The sequence below is a fragment of the Heptranchias perlo genome, chromosome 33, assembly GCF_035084215.1.
Source record: "Heptranchias perlo isolate sHepPer1 chromosome 33, sHepPer1.hap1, whole genome shotgun sequence".
Lineage (NCBI taxonomy): Eukaryota > Metazoa > Chordata > Chondrichthyes > Hexanchiformes > Hexanchidae > Heptranchias > Heptranchias perlo.
The window spans coordinates 17,323,904-17,348,393 of record NC_090357.1 but is presented as its reverse complement, the minus strand read 5'-3'; the positions used below and the strand labels follow the sequence as shown (position 1 = coordinate 17,348,393).

Here is a 24,490-nt window from a genome sequence, read left to right as displayed (position 1 = left end):
ATAATTCAATCTAACCCCTTTCAGCTGCATGTTTGCTTGTAATATTTCTTGTGGGTCCTTCATTGCTCAACTGAACAAAAACTGCTTTTCTCCGACATCTCATTGTTACTTAAGAAATACTGGATTGTTTGCCAAACAGAAGCAATAATAAAGATGACATAAATAGGAGAGAAGAAACCCAAATATATACCATTAATATACATTCAATATTATCCTCTCTGATAGATATGAGTAAATAAGGTCACCGGCCACACCTTAGTACTAGACAATAGGCGTTAGCAGTAAACACCTACATCCTTAGCAACTATCATATAGGAGATAACTCCCCCTCTCTGGGTTGGATTTAATCCTATACCCCAGAAGTAAAAGACCAGTTTGTTTTAAAGTCCGTACTATCCAGTAACCATGCACCTGTACCCAGTTCTAGTTTATCATCACTTTTACTCTATGAATATTTGTGCAAGTCTACTCCAACATGACAATTTAATGTAGCAAATAAAAAAAAACTGACATCTTGCTCCAATTGATTATCAGTTAATGATCCACATCATGTGTCAACTTTGGGGCTGAGTTTAAATCAGGGAGAAAGGACCATGCACCACAAAAACAGATTTAAAATAAAAAGAATATTGCACTGGTGATGTTGCATCCCAGTTTCTTTATACTTATAACAACAACCTGCAATTCACTTGGGACTGTAGGAGATTTTAAAAATGAAAGCAGCATTACAAATGCAATAGCTTAATCTATTAACGGCTTTTGTTACATGCAGAAAAAAGTCCACTTTATTTGGAAGAAATTAAAGGGAACTTCAACCCCATTTAAAATTGGAAAATGTGAATACTCTACTCACCAATGCAATCCTTTACTTTGCTTATTATTCTACACTTATAAAATAATTGCAGGTTTCCACAAGGATTGTGATAGTTATCTTTTCTTTCTTAATGCTAGTAATTTTTTTAAAAATCTGCCTCGATAAAATACTTTTTTTGCCAGAAATGAGAATCCATCTGAGATGCACTACTGCACCCCCACCCCCCCACACATACAATTGGGCTCGGTTTCAAAGCACTTGGGAGGGGGAAAAATTGCTAAACAGTTAGTTAATCAGTAGGCACTGCAGGAGGAAGCGACAGGAGGAGGGAAGAGGAAAAACCATGGTTGTCCATGGAAAACTTATGTGACAAGTGAATGATTCTACATTAGGAGTATGTTTAACTCGAGGAATGAAGGGATGAATCTTAGGTAATCATGGTAAGGTATGTCTGCCATGTTTGTACCACACACTAATAAAATATGTTGTACAATGGTTCTATAGTTGAGCCATGTGATTCTGAGGTTCCTGTCCTGAACATGAGCAACAAAAAAACAGGATTAATTGATTTTGGGAAAGCATGTTTTATAAGACAACATGTGAAACAACACTAATTTTCCAATATCTTGAGGCAGTACAGAGGTTTCTGTTTATAAATAAACTATTAAACTTTACCATTTACTTTAAATTGGGTTGAATTCCCCTTTTAGGTATGAAACCTGTAATTTTTTAGTACTCACAAGACACAAAAAAATTAAATCTCAATATCTTAAAAAAAAGATTGTTTATCTTTAAACTCAATGGTTCCATACCTGTTCTCAGTTTTTTAAAATCAGCTGTAGTTAGTCCCACTGAAATGAATGGAGACAGGAAAAATAAAAGTGAAGAAAGGACAAAATTTTGTAATGAGTGCTTTGCTTAGACTAGTTATCATCACAGCTTCCAACTGTATTTTGTGTCACTACTTCTGATTCCATTTGTTAAAGAATGGTCGAGCAAGCATTCAAAATTGTGTTTGTGTGCACATTTCCGAGGTAATCAAAATATACTGCAGATAAACCAAGCTGCTCCTGAATATTTTATAAAAATTTAAAAAGAAATCAAAACACATTTTTGAAAAACGCATGTTGTGCTCTATTTTACATGCAGAATTGAATTTTATTTTTAAAATATCTGGCTGCTCTTTTCCCTCCCTAGCTGAGAGGGCTCTGCCCCCATGCAGTTTTTAAAGCAGATCAAGCTGGATAAAATTATGTAAAACATGCCATAGCTAATTTAAAATAATCCCCTCAAAGTTCACATTTTCAGCATGATGGTCGATCAAAATCACGTGATCAATATCGCCTGATCAGTTTCATAGCCCTACACAGTGTTTACTAATCTCTTTCTAATCATGGTTTGCTGATCTCCCTACCACCCCCAGTCTAATCCAGGTTTCAGACCTGAAGTGGTAGAAAACCTCCTGAGACATGTTGAAAGTAACAGTGGATACACTGGGTTAATGACATACCCTCGGTTAATGACATACCCTCGTCGTGCGTTTCAGAGGAGTCACTCAGCTCTGTTGGAATGTCCTCATTATCATTGAAGTCCAGGGAAGGGGAGCTTACTGGCAAACTGTTTTCGTTCTTGTCCATGGCCTGAAGGGCTGCAATTTCACCTTCTAGGTGACAATCAACTTCCTCCTCTGCTGGAATAGCATCAAACTATGACACCAGAAATAAGAGAAATTCAACTTGCAGTGTGGTTTTTGAAGACCTCTTGAGAAATCTAACACAGTTTAGATTTATGATTATGATTCCATTCCACGCACATTGTTGCAATAAGGTATTCATTCTTTATCCTGGTACCCTTAAAACTCAGGTTTGTTGAGTCTTCCATTAATAACACTTACCTGAAGATGATCAATCATTTAAAAACTGTACTAAAAACTAAACTAATTTCTTACATCAGCCAGTATCTTCCTTGCAGCAAGAAGCTCATGTTGGATTACACAGTTTTCTTTACTTTTTATGCCTGTTTCAATGAACTAAAGCCTAGAAATTGGATTGGACCCGAATAGGGGCACAATTCGTGTGCATAGCCCGCTGCACACACCTAATGAGGCCAGCAACAGGATCACGGCAAATTGGTGAACCAGTCTCATTAGTATAGTACTGTCAAGGGCCTAGGTTGAGTCCGGGGGAAGTAGGGAGGCAATCAGTTGGGGGTGAGCTGTGGCTGGCAGTGGCTCGCTAGTTAAATGTGGAGCTGGGAGCAGCACTGCTGGTTCTACATTAAGGTAAGTCTTTTTAAACTTATCTTTTTGGTGGCGGCCTCCAGCAATCCCTTTAAGGACCTCTGGTTAGGCCATATGTAGATCAGGTAATCCTGGTGCAGCCAAGTTTAATCCTGTCCCGGCCACGCATCTACACGTGGCCTCTTCCAGTTAGGATTGTTGTATGGCAATTTGGAACAGGAACTCTAGCTAATTTTTTCCTCCTTAATCTAGCTGTCCGAGGCCTACTACATCACTGCTACTACTGCTTCGGGTAAAATCAGCTAACTCAGCACAGACCAGTGATCAAACCTGGCACCTTCCTAATATGTAAGGCTTAGAAACCTTATCTCTGAGCTTTTGGGATATCAAATTCCCTTTTTATATTTCCGCCTTGCCCCAATTCAAAATTTTTCAGATCATGCTCCAACAGTGGCAGAAGGACTGAGGAAATGACCCACTCACAGGTCCGTTGCCATTTTACTCTTTAACTGACTGCTAGATAGTGGGTGAGAGTGGTCCAGTGACCCTCCACTTTTTTTTTGTCACTTACAAGTAAGCACTGGCCTCCACATTGCTGCTAGAACAGTACAGCCAATATTGACAATTCAGCCAATATCTGACTGCTCTATGGCACTGTTTGTTGGTAGCCCAAACAGTCTACTCCATTATAAAGTCTAGCGGTAGGGAGCTAATGTTATTTACGTTGTAGTTGCTGGTTGTAGCTGTTGTTTCTAGGTCAAGTATGTTAAATGATATGCCCATGTTTCACCTGTTCAACCCAGGCCTCTAAGGGCTAAATTGCCAAATTAGGAGTTCTAGTGAGATTATGATGATTTATATATAAATCCAGACCGATCCAATGTCTATTTTGTAAATTAACTATACAGACTTCTGAACTTTGAATCAACATGAACCCAGCCCAGTGTCTGATTCTTAGATTGAATCAGAGTTCTAAGCAAAATATACAGATTTTACATCCAAATCCTGTACATCGAATAAATAACCGCCATTGCCACTAACCAAGGGCAGACACTAAAGTGCTGTTATTTAGGGTAGCTATTTCCTCTTACCAAAGTTATAACTAGAGAACTAACATAAACTAATAAAGCTTAGGACCAACAAACTAATAAAGCTTAAGCTACAAAGTTAGACTAAAGTGCTGTAAATAAGGTTTCTTGGGTAAGATGGGTTACCCCTGGAGGAAAGGGTTGAAGGATATGCAGATCTTCTAGAGTTACCTTCGGTGCTATAGGTGGTGGGAGGGAGGAAGGAGGCAAGATTACTAGAGGAAGCCCTAAGAGCTACAAAAAATAGATGCCCAGTCCCTACTAAAAGAGCCAGGAACAGCACCTGAACGTGGTAAATTAGTACCAATTACTAGCTTAAAGGGGCATTTGTTGTTTTTTTGGGAAGTTTTTCAGGAAGGCTTATATCGCCAAACAGTTTATCTTTAAAACTCCACCACGGTGAGAGTGGGGAACAGTTTAATATACTGCAAATTTAACTTTACTGAGATTTTTAACCTAAAATCTACTTTCAGACAAGCTTGCTGGATTTATTGGATACGTCTCATTATTGATGCAATGACATGATCTCATACTGTCTACTTGCAAGACATCAAGCATTTTAAAATTTTAGTTAAAAATGTTTGAGATAAGTTGGTGCACTAGTCAGTCACATTAAGGTTTCCTTTTGCCAAATTTCTCTATTCCTCCCCTCCAGAAGGTATTGACTCCTGTTGGAGTGCAGTTCCAAAAGCATCTTCTGGTACCTCACCCTAATAGCAAACCTAGACACTGACTGTTGGTAGGCTAATTAACCACTGAGGCATCAGAGCTGAATCTGATCCTGTCCTTACCAGACATCCACACAGATGCATTTTCTGGCAAGAATCACTGAATAGCAATCAGCAGTAGGAATCATAGCTGATTTCCCCCCCCACCCCCCCAACCTCTTAGCTCAGGGCCAATGTGGTCAATTCCAATGACCCTACTGCCATCCCGGCTGAGATCCTCTAACTCAACATAATCTAGAAATAGAAGGTGGGATATTGAGGCTGTTCCTCTGTATGTTCTGAAGATGTAGCTGGAAGAATACTGGAGGTGAAGACATTAAGTTGCCATTTTCAGTCTTCCAGGCAGTGGTTTATAATGCTATTATTTCTTATGTATGATATTTTTGTAAATCTGATTTGTCTGAGTTTAAATAAATATTGCATTTAAGGCTAAATTAATTATTTTGAGGATAGGGAAGTCAAAACTGCATGTACTTTTGGAGGTGGGGTTGGGTGTTGGAAAAGCATATGATGCCAGTGAGATGGCAGACAAAAAACTGTCACTTTTGACATTCTTCCTGGATAGCCTCTCTGGTTTGTATGGTTCTCTGTGTGTTGTCTTTACGAAGTAAGCCACAGGAGGTAGTCACATTAATTTTAAAAGAAATTAACACGTGGAGAGGGAGCAGATTATTTTAAATCACTGAAATACGGAGTCATTAATTCTCCTAAACTCCAGCATTGTCATTAAATTTTCTTCATGAATATTGTTTGACAAGTCAACATTGCTTTTATTATTTCAGAAAGACTTGCAGTATTTGTGGAGAAGTTTTTTAAAAATATATTTCTGAATTATATTGTTACTATTTGTTTTAATAAATTGATTTTCTGACAGTGAATTGAAAATGTTGGAGTTAGTCACATACTGAGGCAGGAGCCTCACTGCTCCCTGTAGAGGTTAGTGTGCTGTTCGTGGCTGACTTCTTGTGCATCTGTGGACTGGCATCCGTCTTTACTTCTATGCTGCTTTTAGATGAGTTATCATTCACCTCTACTTCTTCCACTGGGATCTCTTCGCAGTACCTGTCAGAAACAGAGCACACACCATTCCATATGACGATAAAATACTGACATATATTTCACAATAGACAAGGAAGGCAGACTTTGGAATGCTCCCTGTTTTTGTCTGTATCAGTATACAGCTTTGGACATGGTAAGACTACATTTGTCATGAATTTTTCATTGGTTAAATTCTTCAGATTCAACTAAGGGAACAGAAGAGAGCCTACATTTTCTGATCGATAATATCCCATTTTAAATAAATGCATTAATGCTGGCGTTAAAATAATTCCAATTGGAAAATCTAGGCTGAGAAGTTTGCCCATTCCAAAGTTACTACTTAAATATCACGTGTTATCCATTTGGATTTACTCCCTAATTTTCCAAAATATATTTATTTTAACTGTCATAAAATTACTGTGTAGCATTTTGAGTTTTCAATTATAATTCATTCTGCAAATTTCTCAGAATTCTTCTTCCCCCTCCCACTTCACCCCAATGCTTGTCAGAACTAGGAATCTGAAAGTAAGAATTCATTCAAATTCCTTTGTTCACGAGATAAGTCAAGTCATATAAATGGATAAAAGTTGCTGCAATCGTGATATGCCTTAAAATGTCTGACACAATGTCTGACGTACTCAGAGGCTCCAGATTAGAAAACTATAGACTGTTGACCGGATTTGATCAGTGCAGATATTCCATGTTCTCCTTTAGTGTGATGTTGGATGCAATAAGTTGTCACTAGGTACAGTGTTCCAACTCAAGTAAAAGGGGAAAAAGTGATGTCACCAATGCCCTTACCCTGCTTTAGTGTATGTCAGTCCTTAGATGTAGTATAGTTATTCAGTAGTTCCCACCCCTTCCTTGTTCTATATCATGGTGAATCAATATAAGGAGATGGGGTGGGCTTTTTTTTTAAAAAGGAAAAGGTTTCTCACCCCATAGTGTTGAAGTCATCATCTGGAGGAACATAATCTTCATCATCACTAGTCAGGCCAAGTTCATTTCCATAACACTGATGAACAAAGTGCCACAGCTCTTTGGGACAAAGAGGCTGCAAACATGGGATAAAAATCCATAAAGTGACATTAGGTTATTTGTAAAATGAATGTGGATGCATTTTTTGTTTTGCACAAAAAAATAACTGAGTTCACAATAACAGCTAGAGATTGCACTGCAGTAAAGATGCATCAAACTGAATCTTAGTTCACAAACAATGGATAGCAGAGAATCATTTCCCTCAGTTCTACTGCCAATAGTGTTACACGACAAATTAGAGTGGCTGTATAAACTAACCACATCTTTTGAAATGTGCTGGGTGAATACATAGCTTCTGAATAAATATGGTACATTTTCATGTTAAAAATCTACATGAAGGTCCTGCCAATTTTTCTATTACAAATTTCTATGTCCATTTTTATAATGTAAACTTGTCACACTGTAATTACCCTCTCCCCCTAATTGGAGAAACTGCAGTGCCATCACTGGCAGGATGATATAATTACAGCATAAGTTTATCTGGACAATTCCCGTTATAAATTCTTAAGTTCACATTCATAATGGAAGTATAAAAATAAGGACAAAATGTATAAACTTTAAAACGCAAACTGAAATATCCCCCAGTCTCTAACCCTGTCTCACATGAAGGCTACACTTTGTCTCGACAGCCCCTGTTCAACACAACGGGAGACTGACTATGTTTTATTCTTTTTGAGGTTGATCTCCCTATATTTTTTCCAACTTTTTCCTTTCTGGAGCCATGAAGACAGATTTTTTGCAAATATTGCTCTAAGTGGTAACATTGAATTTCATGTAACTGGCCTTGGACTGACTGTTCTCTCTCTCAGTGGGTTGGCATCTGATCTCTGACCTCACCAAAACGATACGGCAGGAAAGGGAACTATTCAGAGTAGGGGGAATCTAGCCTGCATCCCACCTCTCTGTGGCAAATCACCTTCATGCTCCAGCATGCTGCACCATCCAGTATCATTTCTTCAATATGTAGTTCGATTCTCAATAGTTTTGATCATTACCTTTTCAAGCAGTGCATTTTGCCAGAGTCTGAACATCATCATGAAGGTTCTGTCCCGGGCACCAAATGAAGTAAAAAAGTGCTACAAAATAAAACATAAATACAAATCATTGGCCACACAAAGTAAAGAAGGAGCTTTCAACACTTGAGCTGCCAGAAAACAGATTCCACATCAGCTTATTCACTGCACTTGGAAGGTCAGTTGGTGCAATCATATCCTCTCAGCACAGTTGCAACAGAAGTCACAAATTTCACTAACAACACAGTGGTGCAATGGCAACTCCCAGCTACAGAGCAGCAGTGAAGAGGTGTGATAAAGCAATAACATTTCGGAGCATAATTCCCAAATATTTAAAAACCATCAGCGAGTGAGGACTGTATGAACATCACCAGCACAAGTGAAATGGTCCTACTGGGACACCAAGTTACTAGTGTTTAAGCTGTCAGTTGCTTGGTATCAACAGGAAAACACACAAGTAAATTGCACAGCTTACAAAAGATATTAGGTATTTCTTACATGAGGCCTAAAAATCCAATTTGTAATAAGCTGGGATTCTTCTCCCAATGGTGGTGTTCTAATATGGCAAGGGAGGGGGGGGGGGGGAACGACACTTCCGCCCACTCTCCAAATGGACCCCCGACTCAGTTTCACGATTGGAGGTCATCTCTTTTGCATGTGGGCTATGTCTAAGAGGGAGCCTGCCCTGCCAAAGAAGGAAATTCTGCCGGTGCTGCAGTAGGACTGCTGCTGCAGTGCCAGACGAGTTGTGTGCAATATTAAAGGGGCAGAAGTGCGCCCAAGATTGCAATAGATGCCCCACCAAGGGCCTCGATCGAGACCGCGAGCTCCAGCAGGTAAGGGCTGCTTCCCAAGTCTTTCTGCCAGTTTCCCCATGGCAGCCCTGGGAAGCAGTGATTGCATGGGTGCACGGGAAGAAAATCTGTTGGGTACCCAGGCCCTGCCCTCTCCCCCATAACCACTTAAATATGGTGGAAAGGGAAGGAGTGGCCAGTGACAATCCTAGCAGGGCAGGGGAAGGGAATTGCAACTCAGATGGGCTTCACTGCCCAAATTTCCCCTCATTCTTTGCTGCTATCCTGCCTGGCGTTGGGCGGGATCGGAGAGGAAATTCCAGCCTATTGTCTTGTGACTGGTACTCAAAATGCTAACAAAGTGATAGTTATTTCTTATAAAGATTTAACTATCAAGAAAGCAAGCTAAAGTCTTATAACTATATTATGACTCAATAGTTTTATTTTCAGGTTTCAATCACGGTTAAACATTATTCCCAGTAGGAATGAACAATGAAACCAAAGTGTGATTTGTGCTTGGCCCAGCTTGGACATGGATGCACCCCATCCTTTAAATTGTAGATAAATGTCCCTTTGCACTCCTCTTAATTCAAAGTTGCTTAATTCAAATTTTTGGATCATTAAATTTTTTCGTGCAAAAGACAACTTTCAATTGTCAGTAGACAGCGTGTAGTTCAATTTCCGTTTTATTTTAATCACTGACCAGCCAAGATTCTTTTTCGGGTGAAAGGGTTTATCCCATCTTTGTTAGTCAGTGGGCAAGGGTGATGTGATTTCACAGTGGCTGCGTGTCTGTTAGACCTTGGATAGCATGTGGTCTCCTTTTCAACAGCCAATCTTCTTGTAGCTCAGCTGAAACCATTCTGATAAAGAGTGGTTTCACCAGCATTAAGAAGCAAGTGTACGCAAGTCCAAAGGACAATCATTATTCATGCTTTTTAGCATTGCTGAAACAACCTTACGGCCTTCATAATGGTTCCATCTATGCTGAAGTGCATGAACTACAATGATTTAAACTTAAATACCAAGTGTGTGTTTCAGTTTCTGATTGACCGAGGAAACCCATTTCGCTGGCTTTCCAGCGAACCCAATTTATTACATTCCATGAAGCATTGTGTTCAAGCCTATATATAGGTTTATTTGTTCAGCTAGAGGTGCCTTGTATGAGACATTGACTATACTGTACCTTTTCAGTGTCAGTGCAAACTTGGACAGCATTGGGAATGAGGCGGGCTGTCTTCTCCTTTGTCATTGAGCAGACGTCCTTGAGACGTACAGTGAGCTAGACCACACAAGAGATTGTAATTTAAAAGATTGCCAACAAAATGCAGTCTATTGTGAAATAGTCAAAGCAAATGTCCTGTTTATGGAATTAAGCTTGTTTTTTTTTTAAAAACGTGACTGAGTTTGCACATCTTAAATGAGCATTTGTCACTTGGTAACGTGTATTACAAGGCACATTGACAGATCTGGAAGCAGATGTGTGTACAATTAGAGTATCCAAAATGCAATGATGTTATTACATTTTCTAGAAATGAATAAGTTGGAAATGAATACATCCCTCTCCTTCCCCCCTCCTCCCCACAAAAAACTTCTTCACAGAAATCTTTGCTGCTGCAGGTTGCTTGAAGTCATACAAATATCTATCTAGACAGATGTGGAACTATGCTACCTTATCAGCAGAATCAGAAAATTATCCCATGAGCCATTTTTCCACTCCATTTTCAAGTAACTTCAGCCTGTTCCAGCAACTCAGATTATATTAAAATCCCGAATATGATAACAAGAACCATTTTAAAAACAAACTTGAAAATGACTGACGTGACTTCAACTTGACTTTAACAAAATTATATCCTCTAGAATGTGTGGGAGGAGAAGTAAATGGACATGAATTGTAGGAAACATGACATCTTGGTAAAAAGCGTAGGGGACATGACATCTTGGTAAAAAGGGTAGGGACATCTCATGAGGGTTAGGACTCCATTTACTTGTGTAGAGTAACAAAAAGTTCAGTGATGCTTATTTTCTTACCAACAAGTAACCAAATAGACAGCAGTAAATTACACAAAAGATCACATCCTGACTGCTGTAATCACTATGGGGCTGAAATTCCCATCCCTGATAATTACAGTGAAAAAGTAGCCATGATGTGGAGATGCCGGTGATGGACTGGCCGGTGTAGGCATAATGAAAAGCGATATTTTACCATTTTGTTCCATAGTGAAGGTAGGAATTCTCACCCATGTATTTAGTAATGTTAAAGTTGGCAGAAAACAGATCACGAGAGTAGCAGAACCTCCTATCATGTGATTATGATGAGGCTGCTGTCAAATAACACAGCAGCCAGAGCCTGATGTTTTGCTTTGTTTACTGGCATCTTTTTCTTATTTGTAAGACTACAAACACTATGGTTTAGCGTAACACCAAGCACTCAAATCTGAGCATGATCTTATTAAAAAGTCTCACCATCTATTTATTTTGTTCATGTTTAATGAATTTGAAACATTTTCATTTAAACGTATGTATTTTAAAAGGGCCAGAATTTGCTGTAGCAGGGCATCTAAGGCCATCTGCCATAAGTTAAACATGCCCCTGCACCCTTCAGCTCAAAAAACGTTTGCCACAAAGTTGCTGAAAGTGCGAGCTGATAACTTCGTAGCGAGGGAAGCAGGGCATCTGGGACCAGAGTGAACAGGGCAAGCAACTGTGTACCTCCTTACTCAATCAGATTGAAGGATTGTGAAATAAGCAGCAGAAGGAAGTGTAAATTAGAGTGGGTGAATTCAATGTCAAATCAGGAACAGAAAAAGAACTAGAGGGAAAGAAAGATTGAATTGAGAGAGAAAAAAGTGACAGAAAGGAAAAGTAAAGAAAAATGTTAAAAAATTCTAAATTTGACATTTTTAAAATCTCCAACAATTAATACCTGAAGGAATGAGGCTCCACACTTCTAATAGTTAATTTTCAATGCCAGAGAGGTTGATTGGCAGCAATTAACAATTATTACATTGTTAATAGGGTACTTATGCCTATAATGACAAGACTTAACTTTCTGTGGCGAATTTAATGGGCAATTAATGGGAAAATACAGCCAGTTCCTTAAAAAAAATACAGGGAGGCTAAGGGCAAGATGCTGTTTTTTTTAAGTTAACGGTGGAGCGGCGCAACTCGGACAGCAACTTTTGGATATTCACATTTAACCGCACATCTGCCCCTTGCCTGAAGTTGCTGTACCATTTACCCATAAATAACGGCAAGCACCATTAGCCTTGCCATTATTTTGACAGCAAATTCTGGCCCAATATTTTTGTTTAAACAGTGGAGATTGATGGCCGCATCTGGAGTTTTGGCTTGGGTGAGTCATGAGTCAGAGGGCACTGAGTTAACACACAGTCAATGCTGAAACATCCTAACTTGGGTTTATGGCTCAATTGTAAGGGATGATTCAGCATTGACTGAGTACATTAATTCAGCAACCTTGCAATCAAGTTCAGTAACCCTTCAGGCTTGCCCTCAGCATTCATTTTTAAATAAAAAATATTCAAAAATGTACAAAACAAAGCAAAAAAGATGCCGACGTTAATGTTAGTAATAATTGTTAGATTTCTAAAAGTCACCCTAATTATTAGATTCCTGATTTGATTAATTATAGCAATGTTGATGGTACTCTTCAGTTAGAAAAGAAGCTGATTCTGATAGTGTTTTAAAAAAAATCAACAGACTGAACTGTAGATTGTTGAAGAACATGCCAGGATGGCCTGGTAACCACAGAGAGGTGGATATGGATTTTTCTACATAGTTTTCTGCAGAATGAGCCATAATTACAAAACATGAAGAGGAGGTTCAGTCGATTCCCACAGGAAAAGCAATCAGAGGGTAAGTCACTACAGGCTGCACTAATGCACCCTTGCTGTGGCTGGTTACAGTGCAGCATTTACAGAGTCCTGAGGACAATTTTCTTGTCACCCTGCTTGGACTATCAGGACAAAAGTAACCAAAAAAGTTATAAGGGAAAATTAGTACCCATGTCATAATTCTTCAGAAGGTAATTAAGAGTTATTCTGAACCATTAATCTTCACTGTTTAAAATGTATGGGCTACATGAAACATGAGCTTTAAATTATGCAACACCACAAACAAATGTACTCCAAGCCTTCCAGGAATGTTTCCTTTGGACGGGATTCTGTTATGCCAGCAATCTAATCCTTTTACTGCTTCTTGTGGTGGATTGTAAAGATCTCAACACAGAACAGAGTTTTGGCTGTTGTGGAATCTTCCTTCACTTATTATGAAACAGACTCTGTAAAATCAATTTTTTGAATCTTCCGAGTTCTGGATCCATTTCAATTGTTTATCCATTGCTTTGACAAGAAGGTCCAAAGCCATTTAAAGTGTGCAGAAAAGAGCTTGTGAAATGTTCAAAAATGAAGATGTCTGGTGTGATGCTTGCTATCTGAAAGGAATTTTGTTTAAAACTATGTTTGTATCAGTGAAAGGGTAAAGATTAGGGCTACGTTTAGATACATAGAACCTTCTTGAAGAACATTTTAAATAATCATTTTGTCAGTATTGCTAAACTTTTAAAATAACAATGAAAAAGTGAATGTAAAACTCAAGGGATAATGAAAGAACACAGCAATTTAAAAAGACAATGTTCACACTTGTGGGTTTCATAATCTAATTCTTTTTTTCTTTAACATCAGTGCTCAAATGTTCAATCTTACAATATTTCCTTGGATGATAATACTGTCCATCAGACTATCCCCATAACCCAACCTAATTATAAACCCATCTACAGGAAGATTCAATCTGCCAGGAGATACAAATCATGATCAAAAGTACTTCATTGGCTGTGAAGCATTTTGGGATGTCCTGAGGTCATGAAAGGCACTATATAAATGCAAGTCTTTCATTCTTTAGAAGATTTTGTCTGTTATGGTGCACATTGTCTTCTTAAAATTAAAGGAAAATGGTATCTGTATTAGTTCAGGACTCCATACCAGTGTTTCCCATCTGAAGATGTTGCTATAGAAACAGATCCAGTTTTCTGAGAGGTAGAGTCTCCCCTGAAGGAGGATGTCCCTTTGCAGGGCACATGAGTAATCTGGCAAAGGTCAGGTGACAACAGAAACAAAATATAAGTAATTATTAGTATGCTTAAATCCATCTAGCAGAAACTGGTGCACCCAATATATATTCACTAATATCTAAAGCAGTGTACACTCTTGAGATCAACAGCATCCCAGTCTTAATGTTATTCAGCACCAGCACTAAGTCTATATGGTAAACTTAGGCAGTTGAGTAGTTTAAATGAGTTAACCTACAATCAAACAGAAGAACCAACTTACTATAAAAATTACTTTGGGCACCTACAAGAGTCACACATTCAGCTTCCAGAAACTATTCATATTTTAGAACTTGAATAGTTCTTACCCAGTATCAATTTTAACTTATTATTGAGCCCTTCTTTGCATCAGTGGGCACACACCATGTCTTGTTTTCATCCCTGCACAGCAAAATGCTAATATGCAAATATTACACCCTTGTTCAAAAAAGGGTGTAAAGATAAACCCAGCAACTACAGACTCGTCAGTTTAACCTCAGTGGTGGGGAAGCTTTTAGAAACGATAATCAGGGACAAAATTAATAGTCACTTGGGCAAGTGTGGATTAATAAAAGGAAAGCCAGCACAAATTTGTTAAAGGCAAATCGTGTTGAACTAACTTGATTGAGTTTTTTGATGAGGTAACAGAGGGTTGATGAGGGCAATGCGGTTGATGTGTAGAGCGACTTTCAAAAGGCATTTGATAAAGTGCCACATAATAGGCTTGTCAGCAAAATTCAAGCCCATGGAATAAAAGGGGCAGTGGCAGCATGGACACGAAATTGGCTAAGTGATAGGAAAAAGAGAGTAGTGGTGAACGGTTGTTTTTCGGACTGGAGGAAGGTATACAGTGGTGTACCCCAGGGGTCAGTACTAGGACTGCTGCTTTTTTTGGTATATATTAATGACTTGAACTTGGGTGTACAGGGCACAATTTCAAAATCTGCAGATGACTCAAAACTTGGAAGTGAAGTAAACAGTGAGGAGGATAGTGATAGACTTCAAGAGGACATATACAGGCTGGTGGAATGGACGGACACATGGCAGATGAAATTTAATGCAGAGAAATGTGAAGTGCTACGTTTCGGCAGGAAGAACAAGGAGAGGCAATATAAACTAAATGGTACAATTCTAAAGGGGTTGCAGGAACAGAGAGACCTGGGGGTATATGTGCACAAATCGTTGAAGGTGGCAGGACAGGTTGAGAAAGCGGTTAAAAAAGCATACGGGATCCTGGGCTTTATAAATAGAGGCATAGAGTACAAAAGCAAGAAAGTTATGTTGAACCTTTATAAAATACTGGTTCAGCCACAACTGGAGTACTGTGTTCAATTCTGGGCACAGCACTTTAGGAAGGATGTAAAGGCCTTAGAGAAGGTGCAGTAAAGATTTACTAGAATGGTTCCAGGGATGAGGGATTTCAGTTACGTGGATAGACTGGAGAAGCTGGAGATATTCTCCTTAGAGGACAGAAGGTTAAGAGGAGATTTGATAGAAGTGTTCAAAATCATGACTGGTTCAGAAAAAGTAAATAAAGAGAAACCGTTCCGATTGGCGGAAGGGTCGAGAACCAGAGAACACAGATTTAAGGTAACTGGCAAAAGAACCAAAGGCGACATGAGGAAAAACTTTTTTACGCAGTGAGTAGTTATGAATTGGAATTTTTTTTTATTCGTTCATGGGATGTGGGAGTCGCTGGCAAGGCCAGCATTTATTGCCCATCCCTAATTGCCCTCGAGAAGGTGGTGATCTGGAATGCATTGCCTGAAAGGGTGGTGGATGGAGATTCAATCGTGGCTTTCAAAAAGGAAATGGATAAATATTTGAAGAAAGAAAATTTGCAGGGCTACGGGGAAAAAGCCGGGGAATGGGACTAACTGGATTGCTAAGAGCCGGCACAGGCTCGATGGGCCAAATGGCCTCCATCTATGCTGTAACAATTCTATGATTCTATATGACTCAAGATAAATCAAGCCCATTTTAAAAAATAAATGTAACTTTTGAATTATCAAAAGTACACTATTAATTACAAAATTAGGTTGAATAGGTTTGTGATTTATGTTTTGAAACTTTAGTCATCTATTTGATAGAAAAAAAGTTATAGAAATTGCTAATGAGCAGGGAATGCCTCTTTTACGAACAGGCAGTAATAGCGATTTTGGCTCCACACCAACACTAAGCTTGGGGAGTGTACATGAGATGTGAAGGCTTGAACTGACTCTGAAGCGAAGGGAGGTGAAACTGCCTCCTCTTCCAGTGAGTCTCAGTCACTTTGTCCTAGTGTTAGTTCAGGCTTTGATTCTGGTTTCAGGGCGTATGCAGTATTGAAATGGAGCCACACCACTTTGCACCAGCACTGTGGTTATCTTGTGAATTCCATCCTGAACTCCTCATAAAATGAATGATTTCAACTCAATTTTAGCATATAACAAACTTCCATAAAGCCTTTAACACATTCAATTTTTCTTGTAAATTGCAGCAGGGATATAAACCAAAATCCAAATCCAGTGCTGGAAATATTACAGTATCACTGAGCTCGGTGATCTGTTTTGTTCCTTTCTGAACAGGAAACACAGTCTACCAATAATTCATTGCTTTCCAGTCATCTAAATATATCTTATTTAGTACGTAAATGTTTAACTAATGATAAATGTTTAGTCTTTTCATGCGGCCAGTCTTGTTACAAAGCATGCTTATAAAACAGCGCGCGGTTGACACGAGTGGATCCTTGTTCTTTACCAACAATGAGTCGCTCCGTGTCTGGCAGCTGCTTAAAGAGCTTTCTGAAATCTTCATTCCGCTGTTTGTAGGTTGGACTCAAAACCTGAAATACAAAAGCAAGTTAAGAATTTTCTTTCAACCTGATTTCTAAAATTCTAGAATAGAAACCTTTTTGGAATACTTAACAACACTTTGAAGTGTGTTTTTCTGAAACAGGTACAGATTCTCTCGACATCTAGAAATACAATATATTTCCTCTAGAACAGGGGCGCCCAAGGCTTTTCTCTTTGTCGACCACAAGTGTGCGGACCACGGAGCCCCCAGAGCCACATTTTAAATCGGCATTCCCATTAATTTGCATATATCTCAAGTTGCTGTTGCTAACGGATCTTGGTGTTCTGACTTAGGATTTATCCACTAATGAGGCAACAGCGCTTAAAACCTCTGTGTCCTCAAAACTGAAACAGGACAAACTATTAGCACAAACAGGACAGAGTTGCCAGGGCTTAGAGGCCACATATGGCCTGTAGACTGGTCACCCCTGCTCTAGTAGGTGGTTTTGGAGACTTATACAAGTTGGGCTGTGTTAGATATTTTTCGTGGCTCCTCGATTAATGAGGAAGCATAATCAATGTTGATTACTTTAGACCACATGCAAATATGTTAGTAAGGGTTAATGGGAAGATAGCTCCTGACTGAAAAAACAAATTAAATAAATAAGTCACTATGTCACATACACTACAAATATTCAGTTGTCTTAAATATTAACTTACAGGACTGATTATATATATAATATATATTCAGTGAAACTCTGATTATGCAATACATTAGGACATGAACATATTTACATAAAACTTCACTGATTATGCAACCAATCTAAGGCTATGTAAGAAACTAGATTGGAACGCAGTAAAAATATGCATCAGGTACATGTGCATTTGAGCATATTTACATTGCTATATATACAATAACCACGAGAGGCTCATTCAAATCTGCATGTTTATAAATTACTTGGTGAGCTTTACGTTCCTCCAGTTTACAATACGATCCCTAGAAATCCTAGCAGATATTTTAAGATGTGAATTTGTGACTATATCTTGACACTACATCCAAGATGCAAAAATATACAGAATATAAATACACAAAAATGTACCACTAACACAGACACAATTGGCACTGCCCATAATGAACTGTGGGACATCTTTGATATGATTCAAATCTTTTATCTGATTCATATCTATTTGTGTTCCATAGTACATGATAAGTCTGTTAATTTCACTTCTGTCTATGACAATTAAAATGTAAGAGGATGACAAGGGAACTACCTTTTTGCTCCTTCTCTCTCAGCCCCCAAGAATTCTACGTCAAGAAACTGACACATATTAACCAAAGGTTGTTCCCCAAACTCTTGTCCTGCCCACGGCAGACAAGCAATGCAGATGGAGCACATTTAGACTGTCAGACTCCAAACATCTTCCTAACAAATTGTGCATTTGGCTTAAGCCACAGGTAAAATGTCAGACACCAAAATGTGTTTTAAGGGCCACACGGAATTAATTTTGAAGTGTGTTGAAACGATGGACTACTTAAGGAACTGAGCTGATGTAAGGTGTCAACAAACAGCAGCTGCGACTTCACCCTGAAGGTGCTGACTTAGGCTGGGGCTCAGTGCCACAGTAACCAAAACTTCTCTGGTAAGTTGTGTACATGGCCATTCTATGTGTCAGACTTGAGTGTGAGTGACAGCAGACTGACCATGGACAGCATCATAGCAAAGCCAATCCTGTCCTCAGCTGACATCCACAAACATACACTTTCCAGCGCAGGTTATTGGATGGTGATCAGGAACAGGAACACTGCATCAATTCAGATGTATTGTGGCCAATTGCAGCATTTTAACTATTCTCCTGCTTAAGATCAGCTAACTTAGCACAGACAAGAGTTCAAACCTGGGTCACCCTCAAAATTCTGATCATCAAACACTACAAATAATGTTTACGTTGTTAGCAACAGTCAGTTAACTTAATAATATTCTGAGACAAGTAAAATGTAAGCCTAAAAGAGTCTGACTTACAAAATACTATCTCATGAGTTTCTCAATAAGACAAGTCAAGATTAGAATGTGTCAATATTTTGCAGCTGCTGCTTAAGTTTTACATTTTTCATGCATCAGTGCCTATCCTTAACTTGCAGTACTGTAATAAATGATTCTGGACAGCATCACTAATAACACTACAAACGCTTCAGAAAAATAACATACCTCAACATACTTGTATTTTTTTCTGTTTACAGGATACAAGATTGGAGTAGTCTTGGAAGTATATGGTATGAGCATCTCATACACTTTAGAAGAATTGTTTTTCCTTCCATTAATTCTTATTGCAATCAGAACAATATATGGCTGATACACAAGTTATTCCAATTAAAAGCAAGTCAGGTAAAAGCAAACTCCACTTAACAGTATTTTCCTGTTAAGAGCAAGTGGTTATACAGTAAGGACCGAGAATCAAACAAACGTTTCAGAATCTAAATACCTATTGACAGGTGATAAAATTATTGACCATAGCCTCCCCCCTGCCCCCACCCCCAATATCCTTACTTTTCTCCTGCCTCTTGCTAGGGTACAGTTGCTACCAGGTGGGTACCTCATCCAAGTGATCATTTTTTAATCTGTGAGTCTAGACAGAGAGCAGTGGCAGGCTTTTAGAGTTATGGAGGACAACACAGCCAAGCCAGTTAATAACTACGCACACTTTCCAGTCACTGCCACTGGATAATGATCAAAAGCAGGCACCCTGGCTGCTTTTTACCCTTCCTAGTCAAAAGAAACGGAGGCCAATTGCAGAACCCTACACTTGCTTCAGCTAAGATTAACTCACTCAACACAAGAATCAACTCTGGGACCTCTGGTCTGCATACCACTAGGCCATCAGGAAACTTAACAACTAAAATATTGTAGCTAGAATTTCTCCCAATTACTGTACATGTCATTCAACTATCTAAGGGAACAAATTTCCTTTTTTTAAAAAGTCTGAACAGCAGAAGTTACAAACACTTCAGGTTTGGATGATGTCACACACTACAAGAGCAAAGCCTGATTGGTTTATGATCACTTGAAACCAGAGAGTATGTTAGATATTTGAATACACTTCCAGCCATTTTTTCCATTGTCTTCCTTCTTTGCCCCTCCATTTGTGAAATTCCCTATGCAGATCTTTTGATTTTCCTTCACTGCTGCAAATCAACAACACCGTGGATACTATATAGAATCTTACAGCACAGAAGGAGGCCATTTGGCCCATCATGCCTGTGCTGACTCTCTGAAAGAGCTTTCCAATTAGTCCAGCTCCCCTGTTCTTTCCCCATAGCCCTGCAAATTTTTCCTTTTCAAGTATATGCACCATATGGCTTCTTATTATACAATAGAAAGAGGTTTTGTTTTTTTTATGATGTTTGGTGCTCAGGCAAGAGATACTGGTGTTGGATAATGAATACTTTCCCAATTTTGACATCAGATGATAGTATCAAGCACGGATTAAAGACAAAGTAAAGATCCCTCTATACTGGTGCAATAATGTGCCTTATACCCAAGTGCAGAAGTAGCCCCCCACGCACTATTTTCCACCCTCTTAGCCTCTGTAAGTGAGATTGTCAATTAACGCGAAATTTGCAATACCGTTACCATCTGGGCCCAGTACGGACTTGGTGAGACTTTCCAAATTCATTTTGCATAGGACTCTTGCAGGCAGAGGAGACTTTCATTTATCATTATGGGTTAGATTTATAAGCAGCTCCCTGCTTGTTTTTAAAATGGAAGCTGATGACACTAAATCAAGATAGCAACAGTATCAGTTGACAGGAAGACAGTTGTTTATTGGAAAACATAGTCTGTTTTATTGGGTCATTTGCTATATAAAACCTCCTTAATCATAGGAAGCATGGAGTGATCCCAAGGCTGTAATCTAATTAAGGGGTGACGTAAAAGTATAAGTAAGATAGCTGAAGTGATTTTTTAGTGTCATCAAAACTCTGGAGATTACATCTTTGGAATTCTTCTCTTGAATTTGTTACTGTTTATAATGCAGGCTGGACATTTCTGTTTGTCATTAAGTTTATTACTGTTACTAGACATCGTGTCAGGCAACTCTGTGAGTTAGGAACTTGTATTCAATTCAAGTTGACATCATTTTGAAAAAAATTAAATGTGTTGTGCTTCTTCTTCTGGTAGATAAAACTAACTCTCTTCTTGTAAGTAAGTATAAAAAAGATAATGTCTGAAGTTGAGGTAATTTCTTTAAGCTTTTGAGGTTCTGTTATTTCAAGCAGTTACAAGCTTCTGGTAAGACGACAGCAAAAGCAAAGCGGACATTCACATGATTAAGGGTGTCTGGCATTATTACTGTGGGCGGATAGGGTGTTGGTGTGGGTTCGATACTGGTCTTTCATCCCTGGAAGTTAGCCTCAACCTAAGCCAGAATAACAAACTCTTAGTCTGCTGGCTGTGCGGGGCCCACTTAAAATAAATTTGGACAATCTCAATCTAGCTCCTAGTGGACATCAGCCCACAGCATAAATCTGCCACTAATTAGGCACTAAATCAGAAATCTCACTCAGAGGGACTGTAGGATGGCTGGTATGGAATAGAAATGTAAGCGTGATGCAGTAGCGAGTGTTTTTCTGAGACTGGAATTAAAGCATGTCGCCAGGGCACAGTAGAGGAGCTTTGCCTAGGAGTGCTTGATGCTGGCACTGAGTGCAAGACTAAGAAAGTGTTCCATTCCGTCCTTTAGCTTGAAGTGCACAGAAAAACACTCAATAATTATTCCTGCAGCTTCACAGAAAAACAGTCTGCAGGTGTTTGCTGGCGATGTACATCCAATATGTACTATAAAACTATTACTGCTGTGTATTATCTCCGTAAGTTAACACAACTTAAAAATAAATACTGTAAACTCTGATGTATACGTCGCACCTTCAGGAACATTACTTGATGCTCTAAGTAGAGACATGTAATTTATATCAAAAAGATAAGGGTGAAACTTGTACACTCTTGTGACATATACATCAGAATTTCACAGGTTATTAGAAGAAATATTTTCTCTTCTTTTGATTAATTAGTAAATGAGAAATTCTAGAAAGGAGTCAATTCAATTAAGAACAATTGTCTTGAGGGAAAATTCTACTTGTGCTTAATTGGGAATTGACTGTACTTAGGATGGAGCCATGGATTTTATAACTAGCCCAGTAGAGTAGTGAATACTACGCTTGCATTGCACACCTGTGGTCACGGATTGGAGTCCCAGCACCTATTGCCAGTCCAATCCGCCAGCCACATGTGTAATGGTTGTTAGTTCTCAACAGGGCGACTAGGTGGGACGGTGGAAAAACATCGTCCAACTCACCCCGCAGCAAGCGCAACTCCTATCAACTGAACATGGAGCACCATCAGCAGAAGTCGTCAAAGAGAAGTCTGCGTTCCCGTCCGCCTTGCCCTCCCGGATTGAGGAGGATGTTTTGGGGTGAGTGGCCTTTGGGAGGGGAGGAGGGGGAGGGGAGGGAAAGGAAGAAAAATGGAGGGCAAAAAAATACATTTGAATTGAATTATTACAAATGACTTTGATATAAACAACAAAACTGCAGAAGTTCAAAAGTTGAAGAATAATTTAAACAGGGAGGTTTACCATCAAAGCCTGCTTTTAAAAAAAAATTACGTGTTTTTCCTGTCAATGTCTGTAATATTGTTCTTAATGTTTTTACCGGTTTTAACCGGTTTGGGGAGTTACTTGGCCCAAAAGCGGCAGGGAGCTAAGGGTGGATTAGCACAGGCAGAGTTAACTGGAGGTACTTTAACAATCTTCCCATTTTAAATAATTCAGGTCCTTCACACAGCTGGACCCAGTAACTCCTCCCAGCCAATTCCCATAATGAGATCATTGGTACCAACTGTTGAAACAAAAATACTCAACAAATCAACAGAAAGTGACAGAAAACAAGCTCGAAGAATATTGAGGCTAAAGGGGATTGAAAGTCTAGAAGGAGTATTCCTTACTGGAAGTGCTCAGCCATTCTATATTCAAAAATGTACATCCAGAAAAATTATCCTTGGCTTTAAACAAAATTGGCCACTCTACCTGAACAGAAATCTGCCAGTTTATCTCCCCTTCGCTGCTAGGCCACACCATGACATCACTGGTAGAGTGATACTCTGACCAACTCCAATCATTGAGAGCTGTTCTAGAGCCACACCACTCCAGAAAAGCATTCAAGAGTGTATGCACATAGATTTGTTTTAAATGTACAGGGGAGTACTTCAAATTAAAAGTACTCCCCTAGACTTTCCGTCCCCTTTTAACATCAGTCTTGGTAACTGCATGATTTTAGAAAGGGCTACTAATGATGAGAATCCCTCATTTAAAAAAAACACAGATCATGCCATATGTCTGTAACATTGCAAGGCACGTGCTCAGTAGCCGCAGCGTTCCGAAGCTTATAAGGGAGATAAGTTTCAAGATGCGCATGAAATAAAGCTGCTGAAATACACCAAGTTGGCTGAATGCAGAGACATGAAAGTATGAGGTTCATGCGGTGGGGAGGGGGCGTCAGGAATTTTTGACAGAATGGATGAGGAGGTTCTTAAGGTGGCTCATCATGTGACAAACAGAATTGTGTGCGCCCCGGAGAGGGTGCCAGGGTAGCTTGTTATCAATAGGAAAAGGATTCAGAGCAAAGAAAACTGTATAGGGGCTAGTGGGGATGTCCAGTAACATCCCAATAGCTGGTTGAGCATTGTAGGGGCCGGAATTGTGACGATACCTGGCAGCACCAAATGACCTGCACGGTGGGGAAAGTGGTTTTTGCTATTTGCGTACCATATGATACAGTTTCCTGATATTTTCCATGTGTAACAAATTAACAAATAGATACAGGGTAGCCTCCCATATATTGCAGTGTATGTTGCCTGTTAATATTTTACCTCATGCGACTTGGTGGAATCTGGTACCTGGTACTATTTTCTTATCAGCCTTTCCTTACACGAGTGAGTAAACAAAATTAGGAATGTGTTCTCAAGCCAGTTTAGCAATGTAGCCAACAATAATCCTCAATTTGCCGAAAGGCAATCCATAAATGAAACACTATGAGCGACAACAAAACCTAACTCCTTCATACCCAATTTATCATATCCAGTTGACTCAGTCCAATTAATAGTCAAATCAGCCTCAAGAAATGGGCACTCTGCATTTTATCAGGTATATTGCCATTGCAGCTGCTATCGGCAATCCACAATGTGCCCATTATTCCCTATCCAAATCAACTGTGGTACATTCACAAGGAATTAAAACAGACCCAGATATTAAAGATTCAGCTGGTCCAAATAAACTCCCCAGGTGTAAAAAGTGCCTCTAAATGTTACCCAGGTGTAAAGTGAAAAGGTCAAAAAGCACATTAGCAAAAATAAAAGATAAGAAAGTGGACTAAAGCAAACACTAAATGATGTATTTATTTGATGAAACACTGAAAGGTTAAGGTTAGGATCTGAGGAGGTAATGGTGATCCTGAGATGCCAGTTCTGAAATATTAATTTGTACCGACCTGAATCTTTAATCCAAGTCACAAAACCTTCTAGGTAAATTTCAAACCCTTAGATAGGAAAAGTCCATAAGTAACCAGCTTCCTACAGGCCTAGGAATGTAGAGGATATACATAATGTAGACTAAACTTTCATGAAAGTTTCATCCCTCCTTTCTTATGTTTGTAGTTATGAATTCTCATGTTTTAAATCCTATTTTCAGGGAAACCACCATCAGTGAATTATTGCAACTGACCACTGAACAGCCCACACAGGCCTTGATCCCAAAATCTGCAAATGAAACATTTTTTTTGGGGTTGGTTCTGGAAGTTAAGGCACTATTCAG

General features: G+C 39.1%; 1 protein-coding gene across 5 annotated transcripts in view; it reads right to left on the bottom strand.

Moving 5' to 3' along the window:
- The window catches only part of LOC137301505 (protein Aster-B-like), a 558,548-nt gene that overhangs the window by 28,302 nt on the left and 505,756 nt on the right, over positions 1–24,490 (bottom strand). For all 5 annotated transcript variants that reach the window (XM_067971031.1, XM_067971029.1, XM_067971032.1 and 2 more), the window contains 8 exons: positions 16,596–16,680; positions 13,753–13,856; positions 9,939–10,034; positions 7,941–8,021; positions 6,846–6,961; positions 5,775–5,931; positions 2,343–2,520; positions 1,627–1,665 (listed from right to left, as the gene is read on the bottom strand). In XM_067971031.1, the coding sequence (XP_067827132.1) occupies positions 1,627–1,665; positions 2,343–2,520; positions 5,775–5,931; positions 6,846–6,961; positions 7,941–8,021; positions 9,939–10,034; positions 13,753–13,856; positions 16,596–16,680 (856 nt within the window). The remainder of the gene's footprint in view (positions 1–1,626; positions 1,666–2,342; positions 2,521–5,774; positions 5,932–6,845; positions 6,962–7,940; positions 8,022–9,938; positions 10,035–13,752; positions 13,857–16,595; positions 16,681–24,490) is intronic.